The sequence below is a fragment of the Penicillium paradoxum genome (assembly GCF_028828445.1).
Source record: "Penicillium paradoxum strain IBT 22861 chromosome Unknown utg000006l_segment0_segment0, whole genome shotgun sequence".
Taxonomy (NCBI): Eukaryota; Fungi; Ascomycota; class Eurotiomycetes; order Eurotiales; family Aspergillaceae; genus Penicillium; species Penicillium paradoxum.
Genome location: NW_026643184.1, coordinates 21732 through 44296, shown reverse-complemented (window position 1 = coordinate 44296; position 22565 = coordinate 21732). Strand labels below are relative to the sequence as shown.

The following is a 22565-nucleotide window of genomic DNA, read 5'->3' as shown; positions in this document are numbered from 1 at the left end:
GAGCACGTTACTGACCTAATATATCTGCGTTTGCTGAGCTCCGATCCTCTTTTTACGGCCGAATTCGGTCGTTCGTATGTGGAAACCGCATCTAGGGGTTTGACGTATATGAGAGGCTAGTATAACTTGGCCGCGAGTACGGTCTTCGTATTAAATGATCCGCGAATTATCGGATGGTTCAATTCTGAAGTAGGTCGCATCGACAGAGTCCTCAAAGATTTGTTTCTACAGTAGGGCGTCCCGATGGTCTGAGAGGGAGTGGAGTGTTGAGCAAAAGCAAGATAGGAAATAAATTTTTGGAGCTAGGCTTTCTCATATATATTCAATGTTGTCCATATTCACCGAAAGCCTAAATGATATCTCCGTACTTTTGTGGTATGCCCACACGTATATAATTTCAACTTTGCAGCTGAGCCGTTGATTAACCGGCCAGACCTTTACGTGCGATGTAAGGTAAGCACATTCCTCGCCACTATAACAGATTAATTAGGTGGGGTAGGGCTAGATGGATAGGCATTCTCTAGCCTGGGAAGATTTCAGAACGGAACTAAGACAATCGTGAGAGAGGTCGAGGTCGTAAAGAACGAAAATTAATTGCGAGTGGGAAGTCCACTCGTAGTTACGCGTGGAAATACTCCTATAGGTGTCAAAAACACCTTTAATATGTTGTTTCTATTGAAATACTTTTCAAAAAGAGGAAGGAGGTGGGCGCTTGTTTTTGACTAATCTCGGTATAGCCAGGATCTATTCTATATCCCGGAGTAGTATAGCTTAGAATCCATACCCTACAATTCCTGCACATTCACATTGACTTTGAGTTTAGCAGAACATAATTTCAAGGTCAATGCGGGGGTTGCGCGATCAAGTGTAACATCGAGCTGAGAATCACCATTCTAAAGTAGTATAGCTCAGAATGCACACCCTACTACATTCTCTACTTTGTCATGTGTAGTTTTTTTTTTCTTTCACTACCCATAATACCTTATGGCGGAGAGACCGATTCTATACAATTTTATTTTTCATGCTTCTACTAACTAGACGTGTAGAATAGCTTCTTTGCAAATTTGAGTTGATGTGTCTAGAATACAAACAATATGATGTGCCTACCACCAAGTTGGATTGAAGCTTTCTACCGCTTTCCTTGTACCATCATGTGCTCGGATCTCCTCATAGCTGAACCATCCCATTGTCACCTTTCCTTTATATTCAGCCAAAATTTGTAGGTTCGCTGTACTCAACGCACATTTCTCATAGTCGACAGACAGCACTTTAATAACCTATCCTTCTGGCTTGCCGCTTATTAGGTTATATGGCAAAATGCGTTCTAACTTTTTGCGGTAGGGAAGCATTTCATCGCCACGAACATTCATGTCTAACGGCCTGCTTGATTGCATTTGTATTTTTGACTCTTTGCAAGAAGAGCGGTCAGATATACCAGGGTAGATCATGCGCGGTTGGGGCTGTGTTTCACTCCTATGGAGGGAATCCGGCAGTTCTATTGAGTAGAATGCAGTCTCGCTCTGGATTGTCAGTTTGCGCGAGTCAAGGTGTTTTTCGGCATACCTTTAGGAATCCCAAACACGTCGCTAGTAGTGTGAAGATATTGCTGCTTAGCCTAGAACTGTTTATAGATATGTGTGCTATGGTCGGTAGATGGATTATAGATCTAAAGCTCCCTGGCTGGAAACATAAAAGCTATATATTAGAACTATAATCACAAAGATACCTATTCTAGGGGTATACATCTACTGTTATAGGGCCTGAGCGGGCCTGGATTCTACATAACTAGCTCTGTGGGGATTCATTCTATGCTATACCCATTTTGTCACCTAATTTCTGAGTCAGCTGCTTAAAAGTACTCTAGCCATATAAACGTATCTCCTCGTTCACGTATCGATAATGCCGGCTCGCCGTAATTTACCGGCCACTACGGAGGGTTTCCTTTACGACCTATCCGCTTAGATAGAATATTTTCTAAGGTTTCTAGAAGTTGATCTAACTTCAGCTATTACGTAAATAGGCGTAATAAGTGACTACCTAAGTGTAGTCGATTTTATTTTATATAGTGCGAGTTCACGCTTATAGATCCTACGCCTATAAACTATTATTCGATAGTCTTCTCTAGCCTTATAAGAGGAACAATAGCTACGAACGTAAGGGTTAGACCGTATACTTCCGGGTAGTTATATACGTAGTGTTTAGTTAATACTAACTTTCCTTCGTTATCTAGGGTATTTAAACGATTATAATACTTATAGTGATCTTTAATAAGGGCGGAAGCTTCGGAGGTTTAAGATTAAGTTTAGTAAGGGAATTATACTTTTATTAGCTTCGGTATTACCTACTTTCTATCGATTATCCTTTAGCGAAAAAGCTAGAGCTATATAGCTTCTAAAAGCTAGCTATACCGAAATTCTTTATTACGTAGAGCGACTACTAGCTTCTAAAGTTAAGTATTAAATATTAGTAGTAATCTGTATCTTTTTTTTCTTCTAGCTAACTAAATTCTTTATCTAGCTTCCGTATCTAATTCTTCCGATATACTAAGACACGAACTACTTAAATAGCTATAAAATTAAATACCTCTAGCCTAAGTATATCGAGGCCTATTAGTTCCCTACTATTCCCTTACTAGATAAAAGAGCCCCTAATAAGAACTTCTATCTCTATTCTAACTAATCCTTTTATAAAAAGAATTTCGTTTAGCCGTAGCTCCTATATAATAGGACGGGTCTCCCGTATTACCTCTTTTAGTAAATCTAGGGGGTAGAGTTTAAAAATCACTCTAGTTTCGTTAATATTCGAAAGATCTCGAAATATAGATACCGTATAACGAGATAGGTACGTAAGCCTAGTGCCCTAGGTTAAGTGATTTTCGAGGGAGAGAATAATAATAGGACCCTAACGAAGGAGAAAATCAACTTTACCTATAGCCTCCTTAAATTTTCTAGAGAACTATAATTTATTAGTTTTAGTTTAATATACTATTTAAGTAACTTACTACGTTATTTTCCTTAGCCCCGTATCGCAAAAACCGCCTATATATATCTATATCCCCCCTCCTATAGATAAAAGGACCCCTTTTTCTTTTTAGTCTTAAGTGTAGAGACCGCTAAACCTCGGAATTTATACCGGCTCTATCAGAGGAAGCTAAGAACACGACGAAGCTAGTGATCTCTATTTCTAATAGATGTTACTTATTGTAACGAGGCGATTTAATCTACGCTATTATCATCTTTGCGTTCCTATACCGAGGTTAAATAGTCTAGCTTAATTAAGAATAGTTGCTATTCAAACTAGAAAGGGGATAGAAAATCGAGATAGCGAGATTATAGTCTTTATATATTTAGCAAATTTATATAATCGATATAAGGGACCTCGATTCTTAATTAGTCGCCTAGAGTCTAAAAACGAAAAAGAAGAAGAAAAAGTATGTTTTCTAGCGATTAGACAAAAATGGCTGGCAGTCGCCCACGAGGCTAATTCATACAGAGCAATTATATTGAAGCTTTGTTAGAAGGTTTTATTAAAGATAGGGCATAGCTTTAAACTCCTTATTAGAACAATATGAATATATATATAGGTATGTGTATAAAAAGAATAAATAAAAAAAATAGTCAGATCCCTGGCGAGGGATATAGACAAACCTCAGGCTTGTAGACCCTCTAGTCGTGTATACTCGTTAAAAGTTGATACCTGTACGCTCCATTTCTTTTTGTATCCGATGATCCTACTTCATTATTAGGATTTAGGTGGCAGCCCATCTAAATAATCCATTCGTTCTCTATAAAAGGGTTGGTGTTATTGATCTATGGAGGTCATTTAGGTCTGGTAGTGATAGTGAGCCATGTCGTGCAAGTTCACTGAGACTATAAAGTCCTGGCAATTTATTTAGGGAGAAGGAAGCCCTTAGATGGTCGCTGGGCTGGTGATATCTTGGTGAATGTTCGTCTTAATCCTAGGGGTATGGGAATATAGAGACCTAGTGTGCCGATCAGGCTTGGTGGACGCTGCGAAAGTATTTCTAACACTGCACTATATACTAATGATTTCTACGTTCGTGCTAAGTATGGGTTGCGATGATAGATTAGTGTATTAAGGCCACAAGGTATAGCCGCTGAGACTGCCTAGTAGATCGTGTATCGACGCTAAAGACAGATTATCGATATATGGGTTCAGTGGAGAAAAATCTTACTTAATAGGCTTCGATACTATTAATTCTTACGCGGGGCGCTTAGGTTCTTCAATAAAGGGGGGTACTACGTTAATAGACCTATCTTCGTTATCCTTAAAAGGGTTAAGATTCACGGTGTTAACGATCACATTTTTATCTAAGAAGTTTTAGTTAAATGTAAAGCGCTCACCGTAAGGATACTATATTTACCGACTTCACCTCTCTTAAATTATTCTTATATCTTTCGAACCCGAAGGATCTTATAGATTACCTCGGCGCGCTTTAGGTCCGGTAACTTCCGCTCGGTGTCTCTAGCGACTTACTTTAACTTATCGGACGTAATACTATAGCTACCGAGCTTATAGGTAATATAAATTAGTAGTATAAGGCGGTCTATATAAATATAATATTAGCGTATAGGGGGAAAAGTTAACCTATAGATAAATATATATTCTTTCCTTAGGTAATTAGGCTCCTTATATATAATACCCGGTAGCTACTACTTAGGCCTACTCGCTTCTAGATTTTTTTTAGTACTAGGTAGGGATCCTTCCGGTGCCTTCCTAATATATAGATATCTAACTTACTTCGTTAGCTTAATAGTACGGATAAACTCCTTAGTAATTATACGGTAGTTCACCTATTAGAAGTCGCTATAAGCGCGTTTATAGTAAGTTATTATCTTTATATTATCTCTAATTAGAAGATAGACTATGCTAGCGGAATCGTTAAAGTCCTCGCTGCCGGAATCCTAATTAGTCAAATGCTAACGAGAAGGGGACCCGAGGGGATGATTGCTCTTAAGGCATTTCAATAGACGGTATGTTAGCTCTAAAAAACAATAAGCGGTCGCTTATATATTCAGATACGACTTAATATACGAGTGGACCGACGATAGTATATTAGACCGCCTAGAATCTCGAGGAAATTCTAGCGGACCTCCGGAGTGAATATACTAGACCCACGATCTCGAATAGATTGAGACTCTTCGACTTAGAGATGGCCCTTATTATCGATAAATATCATTGCATAGTATCTATAGAGTGGAGTGAATGACGGATGAGAGACAGACATCTTAAGCTGAGGAGTAACGTTCAATCCCTAGGGCTCCTAGAGACCTGATGAAGATCTCTTCATAGCACGAGTTATAATGTTAGGCTTTTTGGCAAGAATTGCGAGTATGTTGGTAGAGATCCTTAGCTGTGAGATATAGGACAAACACGGGAGAAGCTGCTGGGGACTTATTTATGAATGGACACATAGGAGTATATCAGAATCCAGACGGTTGGCGCCTATTGCCCGGGAAAGGATGGTCTCTTTATATTGTGAGTAACGATGTTTGCACCTAAAGAAGGACAGACTAAATATTTAATAGCTCAATACTACTTCCTAAAAGCCTTAGCGATTGAACCTGTTCAATGATGTATTTCCGCGGGTGAAAAACAGAAGATCGACCGGACTCCAGCTTACAGAAGAACACAAAGGATATATCGTACCTTTTGTTTTTGATCTGAACGCGGCTTACAGGCTTCAATCCCCTATATCTATTGACCGGTTTTCCAAACTTTCTTGTCGATCATGCCATTTTTGGCATTTGCACCTTGCATGTCAGGCTTTATGCTTTCATCATCACCAGTCTGGGCCTGCGGTTCGTTCCAAATTTTCTATTGGATAAGTCATATATCACTATTTCCTAGATTTTGAGTCCCATTTTTATCGATGTCACAGCCCTTTATATGATTTCTCAATCTCTCCGTGAGGCTCTATCATTCACCATGCTTGTCAACGGTAGTGCGAATATGCCCTCGGTTTAAAAGCCAAAGCTCATTCACACGATACATCGAATATCTTTTTTAAATGAACGCCCTAGTCATCGATAGTTGCAGAGATCACATCTACCACAGGGTTGGCGAACCTCCTGATCTCGCGGCTTCTTTCCCTTGCAGGGGTTCTCGAAACAGGGAAGCTCCCCTGCCTTCTCTTTCCAATCCCCGCAGGATAGGTAGACATAAAATATAACCCAACACATTAGGCCGAATCTAAAAGATTTTGATCAATAAATAATTTCAGATTATGTGGGTTAATTAATCTGACCCAGACTCACGGTTTGCTCTTTGATATCACGACTAAGTTATTGTGCAATTTGCAGGACGCTTGCCTTCTTCAATATGGCTTTCAAATTAGCATAATCTCGTGAAAAGTGATTGGCTGGGTAATGAAGACAATTCTGGCTGAGTGGTATTGAGTAAGAAGTTGGAAGAACGCCAATGTACCACGAGGGCTCCATGGGATTTTAATATGTGTAGATTTTCAGGATGGTCAGGTATTTGAAAGAATTGAAGCTTTGATGCCAAATTTAAGGGAGAAGAGGACCTACATTCGAAAATAGAGCTCAAGATGGAAGTGGCTCTAAAGGTGATGTGCAGTTGAAAGAGTTCGTCTCTAAAAGCATGGGTGCAAAGGGCTTATATCCTTCGTGTTCCTTTGATAAATAAACGCTCTCTCGGGAATTTGGTAATGTCTCTGCATAGAGGAACGTCCCGAGAGGAGTGTTGTGTCGTCGCTTGCGGAAGATCGACCGGATGATGTAGATAGTGGATATGGTATTCCATCGCAAGGTACAGCGGGCGCCAGGTTTTCTGTTTCTCTATTCAGAATTTTCATTGCGAGATGCATGAGTGGATTTGAATGTGTTTCCATTTTCTTCTTTGTTATCAAATGTATATCGGTCTTGGTCATATCGAGTACGTTGGTCATTTATCTAAATCCCACGAAATATGGAAATCATTTCTTCCTGGTTGAAGCATGTGTTCTTTCAAATTTGACCTTCGGTCTCAGTCTAAGTCGGGAGGTATCTCTAGGTTTGCAACATAATGTATTTTCTATTTATTCAATCAATAACAATATACAGCGTAGTTCCTACTGCACATCCACGGACATACGGGTTTGGATCTATGGGACTCTTTCATTTGTTTGACTCTGAAACGTATGGTGCATATCAACAATATTTGACCTGGTCCATCCGTGACTTCATTTTAGGTCCCACTTTAGGAAAATAAAACGTTGAGGACGATTCAGCTTCGGGATATCAACCCACCAAGTTGGACAGAGCTATTCACATCTGAGATATCTGTTACTATGTATTTTATATATGTAGGGGAGAAGAGATTATACATACCAAGTTGCCCCATTTCGTACTGTTCCTCCTCTTCCCTAATATGAAGCATCTCTTCTATAACCCATTGTTCTTGTACCGAATTTCGCAGACTTGGAATATACTTTGTTAGGCGGCCAAAATATATAGACTTGACTCCGCGAAAGAAGCAAATTAGATCGGGAATTATGTCTGGTTTATCAATATCAACCTAAGCATAAAGTGTACATACGGGGGCTTTCCTACCTGATGTGGGTCTGACAGAAGGCGGTTTTTTGAATATCCCCAAAAGCTCTTGTTGCGTAGTAGGATGGAGCGATCGAAATCCAGATCCGTAGTATTTGTTTAGTGCGGATGTGTTGCTTAGGGGAATAACATTGGAAGCGATCGCGAGAGATGTATCCATGGCGAGTATGACCTCAACGATCCTCTAATAAAGGATGCCCTGGGGAATCTTCAACTCTAAGCCTTTAAGCGTGTGCTATAGATTGAAGCTAGTATCACCCGCAATAATAGAGAGAAGGAAGTGAAAGCGATAAGAACTAATTAGCTCAGATGGATTGAGTCTCGCAGAAAGGAGTCTCGCAGAAAGGTAGAAACATGAATTTATCATTCGAAACATGCCAGCAAGTCTTCGATATCTTCGGCTCTAAATCCAGGGGTGGTAAAATGGTCCCATGCGACCTCAATCCATCAGAAATGGCACTCCTCCCCCAGAGTCGATAGTGCGCCTGGTCTCGAAGGCAGATCATATCTTTGTGTACGTTCTATCCGTCCTCTATCTACCCGAACATGGACCAGGGTGTGAAGTCGTCTTGCTATTTTTGCTGAGAATGCATCCGGGTCGTGAACAGAGTAGCGTATATTCAAATCTAGAAATTTCAAGGTAGCCATTCCTGCAGGTCCGTTGAGAGTGGGGTGGAAAGAGGTCTTTATCATGCCGGTATAAATCCGAGCGATAGAAAACATAATGCCCCGGTCAGGAAAAAATTGTTGACATTTTCTTAAAAGTTCTTCGTTACACGCGTACGCAAAATTCCTTACGCCTAGCTTTGTGACGAACACAATCGGCACTAAGGGGCTAGCCACAGACTAATTCTATTGTGTAGACGGATAAAATCTTGTGTGCTAGTATCATGGCAAATAGTCCACGCGGGGTTGAGATTTTGAGAATGAAGGCGTATAGCCCGGGAGATCGACATCGAAGGATAGCTCATCTTGCCAGAGATGGGAAGCGATATAGAGCAATTTCAGGAGGGAATTATGCACTTATTTTTCATCGCCATCTCGAACGAAAGTGTTTGGAACAGCTTGACGGTTCTCGTAGCCGAACTAACTTATTTGTGCCAGAGAGCCCGAAAATCTTGGAGCGATCTCCAGACCGGCACCCCGGATATGTTATTACTGATTTCAAATATCTCCGCATACAAAAACGTAATGCCGATGACAATATTTCTTCTCGTTGTCAACGCAACAGTCATCTTCCACGAAAATTCTCTGTCCAATGAAGCGCTTGTTCTCTCGAAATGCCAAGTCAAATACACGAACATAATATTCGCACCAGACAATATCTTATATCAACACAAATATCATCGTCATTTCTGCCTCAACCCCATCCCAAAACAACAATCCTCAAAAGCTTCCTGAATTACTAGCGACCATTGACTTGAGGTGCTTGATACTCTAGCTAGGCGAATATTGTCAGAAAAATCATTGATTCTCACAAAGCAATGAGAAAGCAAGATTGATTGTACATACCGGTCTCAGGGGATATTATCAATGGCTTCTGCCATTGCATCCTCAAAGATGGCTGCTTCAGGTTCAACTCCCTTGGGAATATATAGGGTTGTCATTACTGCGTGAGTACCACCATTGTTATCACGTCATTGCTTGACCGAGGATGGAATCTTGCCAGCGTTTGGCTGTAGCTGGTATTTGTGGTACTCTTTACCATCTTCCTTCTTAACAATGCCATCGTAGTCCCATCGAACGCCATACCGAAGCAGGTCTGCAGGTGTCTTGGGCCAGACAGTTTTCCCTCTGGTTGCGGTCGGCAAGAAAAAATTTTTGAGATCGGCAGGGCGTCCGGTAATGAACTTGACAGCGGCGAAAATAGTCTTGATGGTGGATGGCATTTTGGATGCTGTGTGAAAGGGGTAGGAGAATGAGTTTTTTCATATCTCAAAGTATTCAAAGGTTTCTTCTTGCTTTTATGTTGAGATGCCATATGTGCACGAGTCATACAATCTTTTATGCACTGACCCAGGGAATTCTATGGATGCACGCGACCAGTTATCATGGCGGCTAGTGAATTTCAATGCTCCCAGTGCGCGGTTAGTGTAGTGATGTTACAGGTAGTGGAGACGTGTCTGATAGATTGTGGCTTTCCAACCCAAAATAAATGTGGAAACCCAAGTGTATCCCGAGCTTGCCAGGGCCAGTGGCTTAGCGCTAGGTGCTACAAGAACATGCTAATAAAAGAATTCGGCTTTACCTATCCACTAAAAGAGGATTTTCGTATCATATAGCATTTGTAGTGAACAAACGTCAAGCACCGACAAAGCGGCCTGAACAAAATAGCAAATGACAACAATACGTCTATTAAAAGAACTCCTCATGATCTCGAAAAGGCCAACCCCGCTTGAATTTCTCAAGCTCGTCAGCATTACCACCTTCAGAGAACTCGGCTCTGAGGGACTCATTTCGTTTTACCGCATACTCGTACCGCTCAGTCTGGACCCACCCTTCTTCTGAGAGTCCCCCTAGTTCATCGCGCCAGTGATTGACGAGAATGTTCAAGTTATACCACATTGGCTCAGTCTCATTGTGCTCTCTGACTTCCTGCTCCGAAAATTGAATAGGACACTCAGTATTTTCGTCCTTTCCCGGAACATGACGCCAAATTTCACGCATGCGCATCAAACCTCCCCGCAATGTCACCATATTGCCTGACCATTGACGGCCCGCAAAATCTACCAGATGCTGACGTGACAGAATCAAAGGATCTTGTAGAGCTTTGAGATGCACTTTGTTCATTCCCCCGTTGAAGACACGATATAGATAAAAAAGGCTCTGCCGCCGAATGAGCTCGTCGACTTGGCTTTTGTCCTGGGGGCTCATTGTATCATAGCCTTCTGGATATTTTGGTGGGACTAAGCCGGTTGCAGGCTCGGGGTCAGGATTCTCAAATAGTTTCGGGTACCCAGCAGCAAGGAGTAGTGGGGTGACAACTGTATGTTGCCAATCAATGATTGATGTGATATTGAATGTATCTGGGCACACAAAGACATTACTTGGAGTGAGATCTTTCAAATTAGCCTCTTTTAGTCCAGAGGGTATAAGATGGGTTGAGAAACACACCAGGATGCCGAAGGGTAGGTTGATTCAAGATATCCCTATGATCCTTTGGAAGGAGATAAGGAGCAATTGCAAGATACTTCTTGAGGAGTTCCAAATAATCTTTGTGGGAAGTGACACCAGGAAAAACAGTGTTATGTGGAAAGTCACACTCAAGTGGCTTCCCAAAACACTCGGTCCACTTGATTTCTTTGCTGGCAATTGCAAGAAGATATTGCCTTGGGTCGCTCCCTACGCGAAGAGTCAGCTTAAAAAATCATCTGCAATTTCGCCTCAGCGGAAAGCATACATGGACCCCTATCCAGCTCAAGCTTGGCACGTTGTCCATACCAAAACATGTAGTCAGCAATGGGGCCAACGCAGTAGGTTTCGGAATCTCGGTCCTCATCCGGTGTGCCAGGCTGATATAGTCGACCTTGGGATTCACGAGGAAGATCGCTCTTGAAATAGAGACTTCCAAAAGAAGCGAAAGGTATTTTGAAAATCTGTTTCTCAATATCGACAATCTGTGTTACCAATGCTTTTTTCTGGTATTTTGTCGTGTCGAACCAGTGAGTATCCGCACACACCCCTGATGCATGTTCCATGATTATGTACTCCACACCAACTGCATTTTCAGTTGTAGAAGACCAACCATAGACTTCAGGCACCGGGATCCCTTTTGAGCGAAGGAACGTAAGAGTTGCGACTTCACTGGCGGTCGCATATGTCTTTGGGACGGATATCCGGTATGGAATTTTGACGATTGCCTTGAAGCCATCTTCCATAGTGGCTAAAAGCACTCGATTGAAGCCACCCTCACTTAATTTGACAATACTTTGGACGTTTCCACGGCCGACATGTTTCGCGATGGCAAATTCGAGTGCAGCGACATCAAATTGTACATATCGCTCGCGAAGGCGCAATTCTTCGTTGTAAAGGAACCTCCCAGAGGAATATGAGAAAAGATTATCGTCGGGCAATGAGTCTTGTTTCAAATTAGCTCTGTATCAATGGGACGGTGTGAAGAACTGACCCTTAGGTAGTCGGGACATATTTGTAAACTTCCTTGGCATAGTCTTGAAGGGAAATGTGCTACAAATCAGCGATTCATATGAGCGAAAGCGAGCATTGACACGTAGATTCCGTATAGACATCGATTGGGAGGAAGTCGAGGATTGTTATCCAGGCCAGGTCAGGAATCATCAAACTGAACGGCTATGACGGGCAGTTTTCAACAGGAAGGCGGTGTGCTAGCTTAGTCATAAACTACAAGCGATCAGTTAACGCATATTGTCGAAGGAGGAATCTAATTATTTGAACTAAATCTGCAATTTGGCTTGACTTGGCATATTTTTTATTTTCAATGCAAGCATGTTCTTCCTATGCAACCTCATCTAGTCAGACGTTAAGCTAGTTGGCTGAGGATACATGATTTAGACTAGGACTTTCATGCACTATTCAAAACCAAGTCATGAACTCTCAACTGAAAGTGAATGGTAGGTCAGAAAGGTGCATACACCGTCCGCTTCCCAGAAAAAAACGTTGAGGAAGATAAAACATTTTGTGATATTCCGTTTTAGGCTCCAATGTTTGGTGCCAAACATTGGAACCCAAAAAGGAATGGCGCGACCCCACCTGACGGGCCCATGCTTACCACCGTGTTGCCCGGGACCTAGGCTCGCTCCGACGGTGGGGAAATACAATACTGCCATTGGCTTATGGAGCCCGAACCATGAAAGGTACGTTATTGCTAGCGAAACGTCATTCTGCATCCTTACCCAGGCTGTAGCAATCAGCTAGTACTTGTAGCTGCTCTTCTGAGATTGTACCATCGAGGACAAACCCTAGAGATTGTTTTAGTTGACAAGGACTAGGGGGTAGACGACACGTAATGGGCGGTTATTCCCAGAAATTGAAATCGCGGCTTTTCTTTAAGCTCTGACCCGCTCTCAATAAAGCAAGTGATTCTATATGTGTTTGAGGACCATTGGCGATTTAGCAAATTGATAATGTCGAGTGAATGCTATTTCTCTAGCACCTCCAAGGTGCGGCTGTAGTGTCGAAGCCAAGATTTCATGCAATCGCATCGTCGCCTTTTGATGGTTGATTTGTAGTTAAGGTGTAGTTAAGGCATCTTCCCCCTATCCCATAGGGGTAGCCCAACCCAGGCTAGGTTGGGCTAACAGTACGAAACATACCGGTATTTAAAGCGTTTCATTCGCGGAAGCCCAAGTGGGGCACCCCTAGGTTAGGCAAAACCTATACCCTAGGTTGCCCCGTCAATTTTCATTAAACCTATTTAGAAACTTATAAGGTTATATATAATATAGATCTCTATCTGAACACCAATTTTTAGAATCATAACCTAGTAGGATATAGAGGAAATTCCGAAAGTTAAATAGCAGCTATTCGGAAGCTTAAGTAGGGCGGAGCGGGTACACTTATTAGCCTAAAACTAGCTAAATAGTAACCTAGGGTTCACCTCGTAATCTAACTCCGTTCGCGCTAAAACTTCTATAGAGCTTTCTCTAAGTAGTTAAATATACGTCGTCTAAATCCTAGACTTAGAACCTTTATTAAAAGGGTAGTAGCTCGAACTAAAGTTAAAAATCGTATTTTAGGTAAGGCTAATTAGATCGCCGACTAGCGGCTTCTAATTAGAACTCTCTAACTTTAATATATAATCCCTAGCGCTATAGGGTTTTAAAGTATATTAAATTCTTAGTATTACTTAGTTAAATACGTATCCTACTTTAGTTTAATTTATAGACTTAGAACCCTCTTAGAAAGTATAAAATATATAAACTAAGTTAGGGAGTTCCTCTAATATATAAAATAAGATTAGATCTATAATAGACTATAACTAGAACCTATTAAACTTCGTATCTTAGGTTTATAGTATAAATCGGGTCTATTAGAGCCTAAAATTTAGAATATTAAATATTAATAAGTCCTATTAAATCTAATATAATTTTAAGCTAGTAACTATTAAGGATCTTATATAAAGAGTAAGTAAAGATTCGATTAAGTTTAATATTCTTAATTACTAGATAGTAATTATAACTATAGATATAGTCGCTAATTTATTTATTTATATAGAATAGAGTCTTACTTAATTTATTTTATATACTTCTAATTTTAATATATTCTATATAAGATTTACGCTATAAACCGGGCTAATTATATCTTAAAATTTAGAATATTAAATTTTAATAAATCCTATTAAAATTAATATACTTTTAAGCTAGTAACCTTTAAGAATCTTACGTAAAAGATAAGTAAATATTTAATTAAGTTTAATATTCTTAATCCCTAGACTATAACTATAACTATAAGTATAGTACCCGGTTAATCTATTTACGTAGAATAGAGTCTTAGTTAATTAACTTAGTATATTAGAAATTACTCTACGTTTCTACCCTAGGTTTATACTATAAATTAGGCTAGTTATATCTTAAAATTTAGAATATTAAATAATAATAAGTCCTATTAAATATAATATAATTTTAAGCTAGTAACCTTTAAGGATCTTATATAAAGGGTAAGTAAAGATTCGATTAAGTTTAATATTCTTAATCCCTAGATAGTAACTATAACTATAGGTATAGTACCTAGTTAATCTACTTATATAGAATATAGTACTACGAAGATAATATACCTAGCTATATCCGCCTAAATTATAATATAAAATTAATTTATATAATCTATCCTTATATATACTATAGGTTCTAAGTATAATTCTATATATTATTCTAAAGCCTTAATATATTATTTATATAATCGAACTTTAATTAAGGAAAATATTAACTATAGATATATATAAAATTTTATCTATTTTATATCTAATTTAATATCTATAACCCGGCTTATTCTTAACGTCTAAATTTAGTATATTATCTTTATAAAGATTTTATAAGTCCTTTTTTATTATAATAGTCGGTATTACTACCTCTAAATTATTAGATCTAGATATAATAAGTCTATTATAGACTATATCTTAGTAGTATAATTATCTATATTATATCTAGCTTACCCTAACGCCTAATATATATTTATATAAAAGCCCTCTAACTATAATATACTATTATATAACCTTAAATCTTAACCCTTAAATTAAGTATTTATATTTAAGATATATAATTTAGATTTAGTCTAAAGCCCTATATTAATAAACGATTAAGTATTTTTATATTAAGGATATCCTACTATTAGCTCTAATCTATTTCTATCTCCGATTTATAAAATAATAGTAGTTATAACGATAAAGAGAATATAAAGTAAAATAGGACGGACTTATCTTTATTATAGAACTTACTAGCTATTAAGAATAGCTTAACCGGGTAAGAGTAGGTACGCTTCTTCGGCTCTTATTATAGGGAATATACCTTAGATTTATATCTTAATTCGCCTTTATTAGGCTTATAATTTATATAAGGAGTTATTTAACTCGCTATTTTCTATCTTCTAAATTTATAGAATTATAACTTAGTATAAAGTAGTAGAATATCTAATACGTAATTTATAGTATATATATCTTTAGTCCTTTAGGCGGTTATAGATATATTTATTAACTTATCGTTATAAAGAATATACTCTAGGTTTAGCTCTTAGTTTACTTTTATTAAGCTTAAATTTTAGGTAGGGAGTTCCTTAACTAGCTATTATTTAAATTCTAAATCTATAGAATCGTAACCTAGCCTAAAGTAGTAGAATTCTAATAGATAGAATACTAAGTATATATATCTTAAGTTATATAAGTAGGAACCGGTATACTTAATAGCGCCTTAGTACGGAGAATATACTTTAGGTTCCCCTCCTATTTTTCCTCTATTAGGTATAAAGCCTATATAGGGACTTAGTTAACTCGCTATCGTCTAAATACCTAATTTATAGAATTATAATCTAGCTTAAAGTAGTAGAATTAGAAGAGGTAGAATACCTAGGATATATATCTTAAGTTATATAAGTAGAAACTAGTATATCTATTAGCCTATTATTACGGAAAATATACCCTAGATTTACCTTCCGGTTTACCTCTAGTAAGTTTAAAATTTATATAGTAACCTAGTTAACTCGCCTTTATCCGAATACTTAATTTATAGAATTATAATCTAATATAAAGTAGTAGAATTAGAAGATTTAGAATATATAGTATATATACCTTAAGTAGGCGGTTATAGGTATATTTATTAACCTATTATCGCGGAGAATATACCCTAGATTTACCTTTTAGTTTACCTTTAGTAGGCTTAAAATTTATATAGGGAGTTCTTAAGCTCGCTATCGTCTAAACTTAAATATTATAGAATTATAACCTAGCCTAAAGTAGTAGAATTCGAATAGGTAGAATATAAAGTATATATATTTAAAGTTATATAGACTATAACTAGTACGCTTATTAGCCTATTACCGCGGAGAATATATACTAGGTTTACCTCTTAGTTTACCTCTATTTAGTATAGAATTTATATAGGGAGTTATTTAACTCGCTATCCCTATAGCCCTTAATTTATAGAGTCGTAACCTAGTATAAAGTAGTAGAAATAGAAGATCTAGAATATAAAGTATATATATCTCGAGTAAGTAGTTATAGGTATACTTATTAACCTATTATTACGGAGAATATACCTTAGGTTTACCTCCTAATTTACCTCTATTAGGTATAAAATTAATATAGGGAGTTATTTAGCTCGCTATCCCTATAGCCCCTAATTTATAGAATTATAACCTAGCCTAAAGTAGTAGAATTCGAATAGGTAGAATATAGAGTATATATACCTTAAGTTATATAACTAAGAACTAGTATACTTATTAGCGCCTCTATATAGAGAATATACCCTAAGTTCACCTTTTAGTTTACCTCTATTTAGTATAAAACTTATATAGAGAGTTATTTTACTTACCGTCCCTCTAGCCCCTAATTTACTAAGTCGTAACCTAGTATAAAGTAATAGAATTAGGAGATTTAGAATATATAGTATATATACCTTAAGCGGGCGGTTACCGGTATACTTATTAACCTATTATCACGGAGAATATACCCTAGATTTACCTCCTAGTTTACCTCTATTTAGTATAAAATTTATATAGAAAGTTATTTAACTTACTATCCTTAAGGCCCTTAATTTACTAAGTCGTAACCTAGTATAAAGTAGTAGAATTAGAAGATTTAGAATACCTAGTATATATACCCTTAGTTACGTAGGTAGGAACCGGTACGCTTATTAACCTATTACTACGGAGAATATATTATAGGTTCACCTCTTAGTTTACCTCTATTTAGTATAAAATTTATATAGAGAGTTATTTCACTTACTATCCCTTTAGCCCCTAATTTACTAAGTCGTAACCTAGTATAAAGTAGTAGAATTAGAAGATTTAGAATTCCTAGCGTATATACCCTTATTAACCTATTATCGCGGAGAATATACCCTAGGTTCACCTCCTAGTTTGCCTCTATTTAGTATAAAATTTATATAGAGAGTTATTTAACTTACTATCCCTTTAGCCCCTAATTTACCTCTATTAGGTTTAAAATTTATATAGGGACTTATTTAAGGTAATATCCTCTAAATAAGTAATTTACAGAATTATAACCTAGTATAAAGTAGTAGAATTTTAACTAGTAGAATACTTAGTATACGTACCTTAAGTTAGGTAACTAGGAACTAGTACGCGTATTAGTCTATTATTACGGAGAATATACCCTAGGTTTACCTCCCGGTTTACCTCTAGTAGGCTTAAAATTTATATAGTGACTTAGTTAACTCGCTATTATCCGAATACCTAATTTATAGAATTATAACCTAGTATAAAGTTATAGAATTCTAATAGGTAGAATACCTAGGATATATACCTTAAGTTATATAAGTAGAAACCGGTACGCCTATTAGCCTATTATAACGGAGAATATACCCTAGGTTCACCTCCTAGTTTACCTCTATTTAGTATAGAATTTATATAGGGAGTTATTTAACTCGCTATCCTCTTAGCCCCTAATTTATAGACTCGTAACCTAGTATAAAGTAGTAGAATTAGAAGATTTAGAATACGTAGTATATATATCTTAAGCGGGCGGTTACCGGTATATTTATTAACCTATTATCGCGGAGAATATACCCTAGGTTTACCTCCTAGTTTACCTCTATTCGGTATAAAATTTATATAGGGAGTTATTTAACTCGCTATTATCTAAATCCTAAATCTAAAGAATTATAACCTAGTACGAAGTAATAGAATTAGAAGAGGTAGAATACCTAGTATATATATCTTAAGTAGGTAGTTACGGGTACGCTTATTAGCCTATTATTACAGAGAATATACCTAGGATTTACCTCCTAATTTAGCTTTATTAGATATAAAACTTAAATAGGGGCTTACTTTACTCGCTATCCTCTAAATCCCGAATTTATAGAGCTATAACTATTAAGGTAACTATTTATTAAGGTAGTACTTATTGACTAGGTGAATAATAATACGAGAGGGATACGTAGTTAGAACGAAGGGTACTCGATTCTATATTAGTTATAAGACTGAATCTTACCTTCCCTTTTCCTATAGGTGTCTTCCTTTTATGATTTAGGTTCCCCGCTTCTCGGGACCGGATTATATTAGTTCTATCCCGATATTATAGGGTATTCGGAGGGGTCTCCTCCGTCTAAGAAAAAGGGAGCCTAAGGTAAAATAGTATAATAAAGAAATACTATAATAACTATCCCTCTTTCTCTATAAAACCCGTCCTAGGGTTTTAGGTTAAATAAAGGGAAGTATAAGTTATAAGGTAAGAAGGGTTCCTATCGAGTTTATCTCTTTTTCTATTATTCGGAGCCTCGTTAGTATAGCCGTAGTAGTAGCTAATAGACGGGATACTAGCGATCTAGTACCGGAATTAGAACTAGTTTAGTGCCTAGGCTACTTACGTTCTAACTTAAAGTCTTTTAATACTACTAAAAGGGAGGTTTTCTCTATCTCCTACCGGTATAATACGATCGTATCTATCCTTTATAAGCGATATTATATAGATAAGAAGACTTATAATATAGTACGTTTTCGGGTCTTTATTATAATAGATCTATATTTATTCTATATAGATACCTATTAGTATAATAAGGGATACTTAGGATTTTTCTACTATTCTAAAATTTTTAAAGGTTCTTCTAGATAATAAAATAGAGTTATCGAAGTAGATCTATATAGAAGTTACTAAGAGTTTATATAATTTAGTCTAGGCGTTTAACGCGGTAGTTATTAGTTACTATTTATATTAGAATTTAGTAGGTATAAAGAAAATATAAGCTATAAGTATTTTATAGCTATTTTATTAATAATTCGTCTTCTAATAATAGTCTAGTTATTTTAGGTAAATTATAACGAGTTTACGAATAATTATTAGGCCGATATATAGACTATATTTAATAGTCGTAGTTTAACTCTATTAGATTAGGGTAGACTTTTAAGTCTACTCCTTAGGGATATAGGATATACTTATTAGACTATTACGAAATAGAGATATTTAGAGTCCGTTTCTAATACTTTTATAGCTATATTCGGGGAAGCTATAAGAACGATCCTACTTAATACTTTCGGGATTAATAAGTATAGGAGGTTCGTAACTTATTCTTCTTAATAAAAGGGAAAGTACTATATATATAGTTCCTTCCTTATAATAAAGGTAGCCTAGAATAAAAGAGGAATTTATTTTAATTTTCTAACTATAATCTTTCTTTCTTTACGTTATTTCGTTATTATTTATACGTAGTTCTTTATATATTTCGTAGGTAATCCCTTTATATCTTATCGTCTTATCTTTTATAAGTCCTATTTATTTCTATAGGAATCTTCCTTTATTATAGCGCGAGATTATAGTCGCGGTTATAGCTATAGTTATAATCGTAGTTAGGGTTATAATATAAATCCTATTAACGACCCGTTTATAGACTAGTCTATACCTTTTTCTCTTTTAGCTATTTCTAAAATAGTATCTAAAGTTTATAACTATTCTAATATAGATCTACTATCGACTCTTTCTTATATAGATTCTATTAGGACTATTTATTATACTCGAAACTTTAGTTCTTCTATATATCTAAAACGAAATCGTCCTATCTAATATCGCTTAAATTAGTACGTTACCTATTTATATATAGTTAAAAAGAAGTAGGTTACCGATAAATCTCTTAAGGTTAAGTATAAATCTAAGGCTATTAGTTCTATCTCTTACTAATATTATATAAAAAAACGATAGGTATATAATTTAGTATAGATTCGTTTATCTTTCTTATTAGTATTAGCCCCTAATTATATAGATTCCGAGTAGTATTACTAGTAATATTATAGATCTAATCTTAATTATCGAATAGTCTACCTAATTTTTCGAAAAGTTAAAGGATCGCCCTAACTATATAGAATAGGATAGGATTAATAGGTCCCGATTTTTCTATAGGCTTACTATCTAGGCTACTATTAAGAGTAGGATCCGTAAGTTAATCTTTAACTTTTCGGTATTAATCTATAGTTATTAAGTTACTTATAGTTTCTCCCTATCTTAAAAGAAGACTCCTATTATAAGTATTATCTTCTCCTTTTTAGGTATATTTCCCTAACGAATTAGTAGGATATTACTAACACTTATAAACGGTTCCTCTCTTCTTAAGGTCTAACCTCTTTACCTCGCCTTAGTCTTTTAGCTATACTAACTAAACGAAAGGCCTACGACGTTTCTATTTACTACTTTATCTATTATAGGGATTTAGAATATACCTTATAAAACGCCGTGAAATATTCGTTTATCGGGGATCTAATAATAGTAATTATTATAAGTAGTTAAGATACTAATATAAGCTCTATACTTTCTCTTAGTATCTAGACTAGCTTTCCGATCGTACTAGATACGCTATAGATTTATTATATATTTATTATAGGTTCCGGAATTATTCTATTTTCTCGTTTTTTAAAGGTTATCTTTTCTATAATATTTTAGAGGTATTTCGATAGTAAAATAGGCTTATTTTAATCTAGATTTATTATCCTTTTTTTATTAATAGGGTATTAAATTTAACTATATACTTTAAGCTTTCTTCTTCTTTTCCTTAAGTTTTCTAAAGGACTTAATAGCTTTTTTTATATTTCCTATATTTTCTTCTAGAATCTACTAGTTATATTTAGTAGACTAACCCTTTTATTTTACTAAGAAATATCTCTCTTTATTAAATAGCCTCTTATCTTTAATATTTTTAATTTCCTATTTATTAGACTTTTTAAGTTCTAGTATTAGTAAGGTTTCGGACTTTTCTCTCTTCTATAGTTCTAGAAGAGAGATATAAAATATATTATATATCTTATCGTATTAGTTTAGGAGACTTAACTAGTACGCCTAGAATCCGATAGGGTTTAGGACCTATAATAGTCTAATATATCTTAGGGCTAGTTTCTTAGTATAGACTTTAAATTTTAGATTTCTTATTAATAACCTTACTAAGTCGCCTTTTTTAAATACTATAGGTTTATAAACGGAGTTAAATCGTTTTATAGATAATTCGGAAGCTTTTCGCTATTATTCTATTATATCTTCCTATAACTTTTTTAGAATCTCGATTTTTTTAGTTACGGCTAGGACCTTCTTTTTATACGTTTCGTCCTTAGAACGTATATAAAAGTTAGACTTATAGCTTATAAGAGCTATAAATAGAGAGTAGTCTATAGTTATATTAGGCGAGTTATTATAGGTATATTATACTATTAGTAGTAGTTTTAGCTATATAAATTACTCTATATTAATAAAATATCTAAGATAATATTCTAGTATTTAATTTATACACTCGGTTTAACTATCTATTTAGGGGTAAAATATAGTAGAAAAATGTAGTTTTATCTTATTTTTATAGTATAGTTAAGACTATAATTTACTAATAAATATAAGGCCTCGATTAGATATAATATCCTATAGGGGTCTATAGCGAAATTCTACTTCTATATAGAAAAGCTCTATAAGCTCGGAGGTATTAATTAATATAGAAATAGTAAAAAATAGAGCCTATTTTATTATCCTATTAATAATAATAAGGATACTATCTATTATATCGTTTTTATAAATTATAGATAGTAATCCTATAATAAAGTCTATTAATAATTTAGTGAAGGATTAAGTAGAAATCGGTAGTATTCTAAGTACGCTATATAGCCGATACCTCGGAGCTACGTTTCCTTAATATACTATATATTTAAAGACGTATTCCGCGACGTTTTAGTATATATTTTACTAGTAGAAATATCTTTATAGTAATATTAATATTTTATATTTACTAAAATATCCCGCTAGGGTATTATTATAATAAAGACTAAAGAGTTTTTTCCTTAAGTTCTCCCCCGCGGGGATATAGAGTCTTTCTTTATACCTTATAATACTATATAGATCGATACTCTAGCCTTTATTATCTAGTTTCGACTAGGAAATAGTAAGTTTTTAATAGTATATTTTAGGATCGCTATTCTAGATTTTCTTAATTAGGTTTTATAAGTCTAGTTATACTTCTTATATATATATAGATTAGTTTTAGTATATATACTTAACTATTTTATAGGGTATCTATTAGTTACGATCTAACTCCTTCTATATAGCCTAGTTAGCTACTTCTATACTAGCTTTATCGTTATTTATATTAGTCTATTCTAGATTAAACTAGGATTTACCGGTATATAAATCGCTAATACTTAGTAATTTAGCTATAATAATACTCTATTTTAGTAGTATTCTAATAACGATTCTATTATATAATAGTCTAAGTAGATCTTCTACTAAGACGTCCCTTAGTTTTAGATCTACTTTTTAGGATAATATATCTATAGGATTTATTTTTCTTAGTCTATATTTAATAAAAAAGTTATATAGAGATAGGAATA

At 35.6% G+C, this 22565-nt stretch overlaps 4 protein-coding genes across 4 annotated transcripts; all 4 read right to left on the bottom strand.

The window, feature by feature from the left end:
- Nucleotides 1-2715: 2715 nt before the first annotated feature.
- On the bottom strand, nucleotides 2716-3061 carry N7457_006530 (uncharacterized protein; the record flags this gene model as incomplete). The annotated part of the gene is made up of 2 exons (XM_057177574.1): nucleotides 2716-2859; nucleotides 3002-3061. Coding segments are annotated over 2 exons (204 nt in total), but the record flags the coding sequence as incomplete, so codon positions are not given.
- An 826-nt stretch (nucleotides 3062-3887) lies between these two features.
- On the bottom strand, nucleotides 3888-5248 carry N7457_006529 (uncharacterized protein; the record flags this gene model as incomplete). Its single annotated transcript, XM_057177573.1, is given in 9 exon segments — nucleotides 3888-4035; nucleotides 4226-4331; nucleotides 4385-4397; nucleotides 4425-4485; nucleotides 4498-4567; nucleotides 4688-4733; nucleotides 4887-4925; nucleotides 5131-5179; nucleotides 5232-5248. 9 exon segments carry the CDS (start codon nucleotides 5246-5248, stop codon nucleotides 3888-3890), a joined length of 549 nt encoding a protein of 182 aa, XP_057029317.1.
- A 3963-nt stretch (nucleotides 5249-9211) lies between these two features.
- Nucleotides 9212-9463, bottom strand: N7457_006528 (uncharacterized protein; the record flags this gene model as incomplete). Its single annotated transcript, XM_057177572.1, has 1 exon — nucleotides 9212-9463. One exon carries the CDS (start codon nucleotides 9461-9463, stop codon nucleotides 9212-9214), a length of 252 nt encoding a protein of 83 aa, XP_057029316.1.
- Nucleotides 9464-9929: 466 nt separating this feature from the next.
- On the bottom strand, nucleotides 9930-11719 carry N7457_006527 (aminoglycoside phosphotransferase family protein; the record flags this gene model as incomplete). The annotated part of the gene is made up of 4 exons (XM_057177571.1): nucleotides 9930-10633; nucleotides 10689-10916; nucleotides 10975-11652; nucleotides 11701-11719. The coding sequence occupies 4 exons, from the start codon at nucleotides 11717-11719 to the stop codon at nucleotides 9930-9932; spliced, it is 1629 nt and encodes a 542-aa protein (XP_057029315.1).
- Between the last annotated feature and the right edge of the window lie 10846 nt (nucleotides 11720-22565).